The sequence below is a fragment of the Eleginops maclovinus genome, chromosome 2 (assembly GCF_036324505.1).
Source record: "Eleginops maclovinus isolate JMC-PN-2008 ecotype Puerto Natales chromosome 2, JC_Emac_rtc_rv5, whole genome shotgun sequence".
NCBI classification, from domain to species: domain Eukaryota; kingdom Metazoa; phylum Chordata; class Actinopteri; order Perciformes; family Eleginopidae; genus Eleginops; species Eleginops maclovinus.
Genome location: NC_086350.1, coordinates 1,165,201 through 1,175,960, shown reverse-complemented (window position 1 = coordinate 1,175,960; position 10,760 = coordinate 1,165,201). Strand labels below are relative to the sequence as shown.

The window sequence follows — 10,760 nt, the reverse complement described above, 5'->3', positions numbered from 1 at the left end:
AAACAGTTAGCTCGTTATTAGCTAAACGTATCGGTAAACAGTTGAAATAGTGACCTTAACTAAGTGATCAAACGTTCAAATAGTTGTCTAGAGATAATTAATAAACAGTCCAAAAACTGTTCAAACATTTAGCAAAAACTAAAGGATAAACAGGTGGAATACTTCTGTAGAGTTAATATTGTGGGATTGTTTTACTTCTTCTTCTCCTTTTTAATTTCCTTCAGCCACTAACAGTTTCTTACTGGATAGAACTTGCAGAGCTCTTCTTAAATGCTTAGTGTTTGTTGCTCATTGACTCTGCAGGCAGGGTTGGATGTGTATTAAGCTGCAGAGAGGAGCGGGCTGCTAAACGTCCTGGAATTAACCCATCTGTCTCTGGAGGCGTGCCCATGATAACATGACTGCCATCAGATAGGCACACAACAACACAAATAATATTCTCAATGACAGCTAAGCATTATCACTTTAGAGGATACAACTCTGAAGCAGGAACAAACACACTCTTTGCTGTTTTAGTTGATATAAGCGTGATGTGTGTGACAGCAGATGACCCTCCTCTCCCACTGATGTTGGTTCATGCTTCTCATTCTGTTAGCACTCCCTGCTTCACTTTCCCCCCATGCAAACATACTGTAATATGAAGCTCCGCCCACCACATGACACACACACACACACACACACACACACACACACACACACACACACACACACACACACACACACACACACACGGAGACGAACGATATGATTCACCTTTAGACTAAAAGCAGCACTTCCCCGGAGAGAGGACGGCTACGGGAGGGAAAACTGGAATACTTCCAGCAGCTGCTGAATCCACACACTGAACCAGAGTTTTACCAGAAATCAGAGAGGAAGTAACTTCCAGGAACAGGGAGCGGCTGCTGCTGTGTGCTCTGCTTCTCTCGGAATAAATGGCTTCCAGGTTAGAGGAAGATTTCTGCTGCTCTGTCTGCCATGGAGTCTTCAGAGATCCTGTCGTCCTGTCCTGCAGCCACAGCTTCTGTAGAGACTGTCTGCAGGGCTGGTGGAGACAGACACCATTACAAGAGTGTCCACTTTGTAAGAGGAGATCTTCAAGGTCAGAGCCCCCTTTAAACCTGGTGTTAAAGAACCTGTGTGAGACTTTCCTACAGGAGAGAGGTCAGGGATCTTCAGAGGCTCTCTGCAGTCTGCACTCTGAGAGACTCAGACTCTTCTGTCTGGACCATCAGCAGCCAGTGTGTGTCGTCTGCAGAGATTCAAGAACACACACCAACCACAGATTCAGACCCGTGGATGAAGCTGCTCAGGATCTCAAAGAGGAGCTCCAGAAGTCTCTGCAGCCCTTACAGGAGAAACTGAAGCTCTTTGAAGAAGTTAAAGTGAAGTTTGATCAGACAGCAGGACACATGGAGGCCCAGGCCCGACGCACAGAGCTGCAGATTAAGGAGCAGTTTAAGAAGCTTCACCAGTTTCTAGAAGAGGAAGAGGAGGCCAGGATGGCTGCACTGAGGGAGGAAGAGGAGCAGAAGAGGAGGATGATCGAGGAGAAGATGGAGGCTGTGAGCAGAGAGATGGCAGCTCTTTCACTCACAGTCAGAGCCACAGAGGAGGAGCTGAGAGCTGAAGACGTCTCCTTCCTGCACAACTACAAGGCAGCAATGGAGAGGCTGCAGCGCCCCCTGCTGGAGGATCCACAGCTGCCCTCAGGGGCTCTGATAGACCAGGCCAAACACCTGGGCAACCTCAGCTTCAACATCTGGAGCAAGATGGAGGACATGGTGTCCTACTCTCCTCTCATCCTGGACCCAAACACTGCTCATCCAAACCTGATCCTGTCTGAAGATCTGACCAGAGTGAGACGAGGAGGAGAGAGACAGGAACTTCCTGATAATCCAGAGAGGATTGAATATTGCTCTGTCCTGGGCTCTGAGGGCTTTAACTCAGGGACTCACAGCTGGGACGTCCAGGTTAGACACAGTGAGGCCTGGGCACTGGGTGTGTTAGCAGAGTCTGTCGACAGGAAGGCAGACATATGGTTTGGATCATGGAGAATATGTTTCTATGATGATGAATACTCTGCACTCTCCCCACCAGATGAAATAATTTTTCTCCCATTTCAGAAGAAGCTCCAGAGGGTCAGAGTGAATCTGGACTGGGACAGAGGAAAGCTGTCGTTCTCTGATCCTGACACTAACACACACATACACACCTTCACACACACTTTCACTGAGAGGATGTTTCCATACATTTACACTGATGATGAACTGCAGGTTCTACCAGTGAAGGTCTCTGTGAGGGTAGGACAACAGCAATAGAAAAGCACCAAACAGTATGTCATTGTTGACGGCTGTGTAATTAATAATGTAAGGTCGGTTTTTCAAAGAGTATCTTCTGAATGAAGAAACGTTTAAAACTGGGCAATAAAGGACCTCAACACTCACTGTTAGGAGGCGGTGGCGCAGTGGAATAGCGCTGGTTCGCAGTCAGCTCGTCCCTGGGCAAGACACTTCACCCCAAATTGCTCCTGTTGAGATTGTCGACGGTATGGAATGTATGTTAGTCGCTTTGGATAGAAGCGAATAGTTATTACTTTCATCATAAATACTTTATCTTTTCATTTAATTTAATTGTTGGGTTTGGTTTCTTCAAAAAGTAAAAAATAAATACATTTCTATTCTTATTTTGATCATGTTTGTTTGAATAAATAACATATAACGTTGTTGAGCAGTTAGAGAGTGTGCTTTCTAATGAAAAACTAAAAGACAATCAAAGCAATTCATCTTTTAACATCATGTTTATGGAATTGAGATATGGCCCAGCAGTTTAATAACAACAACAACAATAATAACAACAATAATAACAACAACAATAATAATAACAACAATAACAATAACAACAACAACAATAATAACAACAATAATAACAACAATAACAACAATAATAACAACAATAACAACAATAATAACAACAATAATAACAACAATAATAATATAAGAGCTTTTGTAATTTCTCAGAGACACTTCCCTCTCTGAAAAACAACATTAAAAAACAACACATTTAAAACATGGCCACTCATTAAAAGCAGTTCTGAAAAAGTGAGTTTGGACCTGATTTGATGTTCGTCTGAACTTTAATGCACCTTTTCTTTGTGAAGCTGCACATATGTCCTCCGGCCAGCAGGGGGCGGTGTCGCTTCACTGTTCCAACATGCTGCTGGATTTAATATCTGTGATCTATTTAGGTTTCATTTTACACCGAGGCCTCTCTCAGACCCAGCACTATCATTTATAGTTACTGTGATTATTCATTAGAAGGCTTCGGCTGGGTCAGGTGAAGCTCTCAGAATCATGACGGCAGATCTAAAGAGACCCTTCCTGTGGTTCCTCCTCTCCTGTAGTGTGTTCTATGAGTGCATGTAAATGGTCTGCAGAGGATAAAATCCCTGTGTTTGGTTAGTTGTAATACAGTGCTGCTATCAGCTTCTTCATGCCATCATTGTTTGGTAATTATCTAATGATAATAATAATGAAAATAAATATAAAGAATCCATAAAAATCTGTTAAAAAGAATAAATATTATATAAATCCATTAATAAAAACATTGTAGGAGTTATGGATAAAAACTCTAAATTAAAAGATAATAAAAATAATAATACAAATCCATAACAATCATGAATAATAATAATAATAATAATATTGTAAGATGCAGAGTTTGTCCTGAACGCCGGACCAGCTTTTTACTCTCTCAAGGGTCCTGGAGGGGGCCTGGGAGTATGCTGATAGATTTGGAGAAGGCGTATGACCCAGGGAGATACTGTTGGAGGTGCTGCGGGAGTATGGGGTGAGGCGTTCTCTGCTCAGGGCCATCCAATCTCTGTACTCTCAAAGCGAGAGCTGTGTCCGGGTTCTCGGTAGCACATCGGACCGATTTCCGGTGAGGGTTGGCCTCCGCCAGGGCTGCGCTTTGTCACCAATCCTGTTTGTGATATTCATGGACAGGATTTCGAGGCGTAGTCGTGGGGGAGGGGGTCTGCAGTTCGGTGGGCTAAGGATTGCACCACTGCTTTTTGCAGATGATGTGGTCCTAATGGCTTCATCGGTCTGTGACCTTCAGCACTCACTGGATCGATTCGAGGCCGAGTGTGAAGCGGCTGGGATGAGGATCAGCACCTCCAAATCTGAGGCCATGGTTCTCAGCAGGAAACCGATGGACTGTCCACTCCAGGTAGGGAATGAAGCCTTACCCCAAGTGAAGGAGTTCAAGTATCTCGGGGTCTTGTTCTCGAGTGAGGGAACAATGGAGCGTGAGATGGGCCGGAGAATCGGAGCAGAACCGCTGCTCCTTTGCGTTGAAAGGAGCCAGTTGAGGTGGTTCGGGCACCTAGTGAGGGTGCCATTCAGTGGGTGGATGGATGGATGGATGGATGGATGGATGGATGGATGGATGGGTGGATGGATGTGTGGATGGATGGATGTGTGGATGGATGAATGGATGGATGGATGTGTGGATGGATGGATGGATGGATGGATGGGTGGATGGATGGATGGATGGATGGGTGGATGGATGGATGGATGGATGGATGGATGGATGGATGGATGGATGGATGTGTGGATGGATGATGGATGGATGGATGGATGGATGGATGGATGGATGGATGGATGGATGGATGGATGGATGGATGGATGATGGATGGATGGATGGATGGATGGATGATGGATGGATGGATGGATGTGTGGATGGATGGATGGATGGATGATGGATGGATGGATGGATGGATGGATGGATGGATGGATGGATGGATGGATGGATGGATGGATGGATGGATGTGTGGATGATGGATGGATGATGGATGGATGGATGGATGTGTGGATGATGGATGGATGGATGATGGATGGATGATGGATGGATGTGTGGATGGATGGATGGATGAATGGATGATGGATGGATGGATGATGGATGGATGATGGATGGATGTGTGGATGGATGGATGGATGAATGGATGATGGATGGATGGATGGATGGATGGATGGATGGATGGATGGATGGATGGATGGATGGATGGATGGATGGATGGATGGATGGATGGATGATGGATGGATGTGTGGATGGATGGATGGATGATGGATGGATGGATGGATGTGTGGATGATGGATGGATGGATGATGGATGGATGATGGATGGATGTGTGGATGGATGGATGGATGAATGGATGATGGAGGGATGGATGGATGGATGGATGGATGTGTGGATGATGGATGGATGATGGATGATGGATGGATGATGGATGGACATTGTAAGAATTATGGATCAAATAAATGAATAAAAACTATAATAATGACAGTTATAGTTTTATAACTGTCATTATTATAGTTATAAAACTATAATAATGACAGTTATAGTTTTATAACTGTCATTATTATAGTTATAAAACTATAATAATGACAATAATCTATAAATATGTAATATCAAATAAATAAATGCATAGGTTTTATTGTCACAGTTTGTTGCTGAGCTTTGTTTGTTTAGACCCTCATTCCTAATAATTCGATAGAAACTAACATTAAACTCATGAAATAAATAAAGCAATAAATGAGATCCAGGCACCAGAGCTTCTGAGGAGTTCAACAGCCAGGCATCAGGAGATGAATTCAAAGACTTTCCCTCCTCCTCCTCTGAGGGTCTCGGGGCTAAACACACTCCTCCAGCTGTGTGTGTGTGTGTGTGTGTGTGTGTGTGTGTGTGTGTGTGTGTGTGTGTGTGTGTGTGTGTGTGTGTGTGTGTGTGTGTGTGTGTGTGTGTGTGTGTGTGTCAGCTGTCAGATGATGGTGGATCTCAGAATCCGTAATGAAGACGGAGGAAGCCTCCCAGAGGACGAGTGGGTTCAGGATCCGCTGACCTGCATCTCTAAGCGGCTGCTCTCTCATCATCCTCTGAGGGATGGTGCCGCTCCATGAATCTAATTTCCCAGGGGCCACCGAGGAAACTCTGGGGCCCCTGGGAACAAACAACAATAACTGTCACAACAGTCCTATTTTATTTTGGTACGTCTTCTTCTTTCTGTGTCTCAAAGCTAACTGTCAGTCTCCCACTGCATTGCATCATGGGATTATTAGCAGAAAGTAGATGTCATGCCGTTGAGTTTTAAGTGGCAGCCGTTCTCCCACACTTCCCAAAGTCCCACTCATTTTTCCCCGTTAAAGAAAAAGTGAGGTGAGTCAGAGTCGGAGCACTCCTACGGATCGGATCAACGCGACGGCACTGCAGGTTGAATCATCTGTGCAAAATATAGAGGGGATATTAAAATATCTTCCTAAAAGTTTACACCTGTGTCTGAAAACATTATGAGTATGATTCCTCAGGGTGCATTTCTGCCAGCAACAGCCAATCAGTGAGCTGCTGCTAATTGTATATGGAAGCTAAGAGGTTTGGAGGAACGTGACGATGCAATCTGTACTTCAATCACTTCTCTTTTAGATTTGGGAGTAATTAGCGACTCTGGTAACTTGTTTTATATCAACAGTGGTACATCCCTCAGTACTCAACATCTTGGTAGCATTGGGGATAGCATCCTGCGGCACATGCTTCTATGTTAACACTTTTAGCAGTGAACGGTCAGACCGACGGCCACAGATGCTAAACTGGTTGCGGTGGTGAGCAAAACAACGAGGACAGCTGTGGAATTAAAAGAGTTGGTCGCATTCTCAAAAGGTAAAGACACTCAGAACTGAACTCACACTACAACATGTACTAGTAGCACTTTGGCTAGCTTGGTGAAAGGCAACACTCATGAGCTAATTAGCATGTAATGTAGCTAGTTTCATGCTAATTTTGCCACAATCACAATTGATATCAAGAAAGGGAGCACTAACGAATCCTATCGTGTTAGGAAATCATAAATACTTACCCCAAGAGCACTTTCACGTCTCTAATCGAGCAATTAATTAGCATATGCACACAATAGCTAAAACATGTTGAGGCCGGTTTGGACAATTTTGGAGTCGTTTCTGAGGTTTTTGAATCAATTTCTGAGGTTTTTTTACGAAAGAAATGTCAGCTTTGAGTCTCTTAAAACTCTAAATTGACCCAAAATTCATCAAAACCAGCCCTCAGAGAGTACATACATGGCCGCTGTCTGGTTCAAACTGCCATTTTTGATCCTGAACATGTCAGAAATAGACTCAGCATCTTCAATAACCTCAAAAACCATTCATAAATTGTCCAAGTCAGTCAATTTAGCTTTAGTCTACATGCTAATTAATGCTAATTGCGCTAATTGCCCAACATATGCTGATTAGCATCCGGCAGCTTCTATGTGCTGGGGACCCGTGCTATACATTTCTATCATAAAACTTCTCAGGTTCCCAGCCGGACTCTGAGCTGCAGACAGACCATAAGTTAAGACGTCCCTGTAATCCGGCCCCTGAGGCCCCTGTTTGCCTCTCCTTTATGTCATTAATTAATCATCACGGACGGGGGAAGGTCACTCACATGTTCCTGACCGTGCTGAGGAGAGGTCAAAATGACATTTCATTTAAGATTAGGCCCCGAGGCGCGGTTGGTTTTTGAACACCCCCGCTGTGAGGGGGAGATAAATGAGAGTTCCTCGGCCTGGAAAAGGCTCTCTATTCCCCAGACAGTTTGCTCAAGGGCAGCCGCCGCTCACCGACACCTCGAATAATACTGGGAGTGCTGGAAGTAAGAGGGAGAACGATGGCTGGGAACAAGTCTGTAAGGGAACAAATATCACACATTCCAAAGTCATTATGAATATTTAATCATGAAGCTGAGATGTGTTCTTCATGATGTCCTATAACTTTGTGTGATTAAAGGGCGGGGTGCACACAGTGGTCTCTGAACCCTCAGTCGACACGGAGGGTAACTCTGGCTCTTTAATGTAATTACTAGCGGCTCTGAAGTCCAATAAAGGGACACTCCTCTCGCTTTCATTTGCTTTATCTCTCCAGACGGTGACATGTGGAGATAATGAACTTTAAATTCTGCTGCCGCCGGGAGACAGAAAGAAAAACGCTCTTTATCACAGAACTTGTTTTAAATGCTTTATTTTTCAACGCGACTCTGAAATGATTCCTGAGGTCATCAGCTGTTATCTCTCTCTGCTGAAGAGAGGAGCTAACAGGGGTATCACAGCTGCATTTATAGAAAGCGCCGGAAGATCTACGCACAGCTTTAAATCAAACGCACGGTTTCATCATGCCCTACTTTACCCGAGTATTTCAATTCTCTGCTGCCGTGTACTTTTAATCCACTACATGTATTTAACCCTTTCAGTTGCTAGGCAGATTAGGATTAATGATGGTGAATATAATCAGGCCTTAAATCAGACTGTAGTTCACCTGCAGTAAATCCAGCAGCTACCCTGCAGTATACAAAGCCATTCAAACTAGCTGCACCTTTACCAGCTCTGAGAACACTTTAATGATCAATCATTATAAAACATATCAGAGATATTATTCTGAAATGGACCAATCAGACAATGACTACTTTTACTGTCACTACTTTAAGTACATTTAGAGGAGAGTACTTTCTACTTTCACTGGAGGAACATTTAGAATACTTTCACTGTGACAGAGTATTCCTACACTCTGGTACTTCTACTTTACTCAAGTACAAGACCTGAGTACTTCTACTTTACTCAAGTACAAGACCTGAGTACTTCTACTTTACGCTAAACGGACTCACTGTCCTCGCCTGGCTGTGGAAGCTGCTTCAGAAGTCCTCTCTGCTGTCGGTCTGAATAATAGGCTTTCATTAGCACATCTCCTCCTGATTGCAGCCGATGGTTTGTGAAGTTGTTTTAAGTTCCTGGCAATTATGTTTATCATTAAGAAGGTAATGAGATAGCAATGCAATTTAAAAACAAACCCCGGTGTAACCCTGCAGAATGGGGAGAGGTCATCAGCAGCTCGGAGGAGCGTACTCTGCAGGGCGTCAGAAGAGACCTGTCTGAAGGAACCACCAGATAGATCATACATGTACTGTTTAACTGTGAGCGAATAGAGTTACCATTCACTCCCGTAGGATCCACAACGATAATAGTCAATGCCGTGTCCAGAATCACCCAAGAATATGTCATTTTGTGTACTGTACCTCTCCGATCCCTGCACATCAACCAGCAGGGGGTCTAGAGCCTTCAGCCGCTCTCCACCCTGCCTCTGGAACTCCCTCCCACCGGACATCCTCTCTCCATTTTCAAATCAGGTCTCAAATCAGGTCTCAAATCAGGTCTCAAATCAGGTCACTTCACACCAGAATTTCCACCTTGATCACATGACACCTCCTCTGCTCTTATTGGTTACTGTCTTGTTTTGTGTATCTGGCACGGCAACCTTGAGAGTCTCGAAATGCACCTTTATAAATAAAAAGCATTGTTGTTATTATTATTGTTGTTATTATTATTATTGTTATTATTATTGTTGTTGTTATTATTATTACAATTTGTTTTTCAAATGTAAAAGTTTGACAGAAATAGAAACGCAGTAATTTCATTTTCGGTAAATCTTGACTTTTCTGAAGACACTGAGACTCGTGAACTGGTCAGAAGTTCCTCCTTGGGTTCAGTGGCCCAAAGATACTTCCACATGCGGACAGGAGCCACAAGGCGTTGAAACACCAATCCTGTTAACGGACAACCTGCCCGACCTGCAAAGCCACCGCTGACCTGAACACATACAAATATAGTTTTAGGAATGTTGCGTGAACGAATCCCCACCGTGTGTGGGAAATGTCTAATACATGTCTGCAAACCTTTTAGTAAAAAACCCTGTAAAGATACACTTAAACCCCCCCCCCACCCCACACGTGTTCCAAATGTCATAAAATGATGTGGAAAAGGTCTCTGAAAATATGTCAAACATGTTTAATAAACGGTCGTAAAATATGTGAATAATTCTGTTCCCATGATTGAGCCCTGCCCCAGAACGGATCATTTAGGACTTGTGTTTGGACATCAGCAGGTTCACGTTGGTGCTGTTTCCTCCCAGGGTTCAGCGACCTCGCACCACTGGAGGTTAATCTCCATGGCTCTCCTGCACGCATCAGAAACCACTGTTTAGTATCTGTTACAGGCCTGGATGAAACAGCTCCCCTCGCAGAGCTCCGGGGCTCAGCTCTTCAGGACTGACCCTGAACGCAGCTAACATTAGCATAATTGCATTTCAAACGGGTCAAGATTGCAGTGCTAGGCGAGCAATCAAACTGTCAAATGAGGCGTGGAGCGATTAGAGGCGGCGGCGAGATTTCATCATCCAGAGGAACCCGGAGCAGCTGTAAAGTCATGCCACATGTCACTGATACCGGGATACATTCAACCCCGCATGATTGCAAAGATTCATTCTCCAAACGACACAAATGAAGCACTCCTCTCGTGTTGCTTTAAAGGGAATCTTCAGGCTGATGGGGGCCTGGGAGGGCTGTCACTTGAATATTGATGTAAGGGAGATGAAGCAGTGACAGAGAAACTGCAGCGTCAGCAATAAGAGGACGAGCATGAACCTCATATTGACACGTGGTAGAATATGTGTTCCCATTATCTTCAGGTGTACTGCTTATTTGGTTCTAATATGCTAACCGTATTGTATTGGGAAGTCTGTTTCATTCTTTGCACTATAATGAGTTATGTTTGTTCCTGTCTGCATCTCCGGATTCCTCTGAAGATTCAATAAACATAATAAGATTTAAAGAATAAAACTAAAACATGCTTGCAGCAGGACTGTGTGTGTGTGTGTGTGTGTGTGTGT

The 10,760-nt window shown here is 44.0% G+C and overlaps 1 protein-coding gene across 1 annotated transcript; it reads left to right on the top strand.

The window, feature by feature from the left end:
- The first annotated feature begins 665 nt into the window (after nt 1-665).
- LOC134858807 (E3 ubiquitin-protein ligase TRIM35-like) lies at nt 666-2,683 on the top strand. The gene is made up of 2 exons (XM_063874947.1): nt 666-1,970; nt 2,124-2,683. The coding sequence occupies exons 1-2, from the start codon at nt 933-935 to the stop codon at nt 2,316-2,318; spliced, it is 1,233 nt and encodes a 410-aa protein (XP_063731017.1). The 5' UTR covers nt 666-932; the 3' UTR covers nt 2,319-2,683.
- The last annotated feature ends 8,077 nt before the right edge of the window (nt 2,684-10,760 follow it).

What these genes read in the sequence shown, in the direction of transcription:
- LOC134858807 (XM_063874947.1), top strand. Translation starts at nt 933, where the DNA reads ATGGCTTCCAGGTTAGAGGAAGATTTCTGCTGCTCTGTCTGCCATGGA. An exon ending in CTCACAGCTGGGACGTCCAG is followed by an intron (nt 1,971 to 2,123) that starts GTTAGACACAGT and finishes CTCCCATTTCAG; the next exon opens with AAGAAGCTCCAGAGGGTCAG.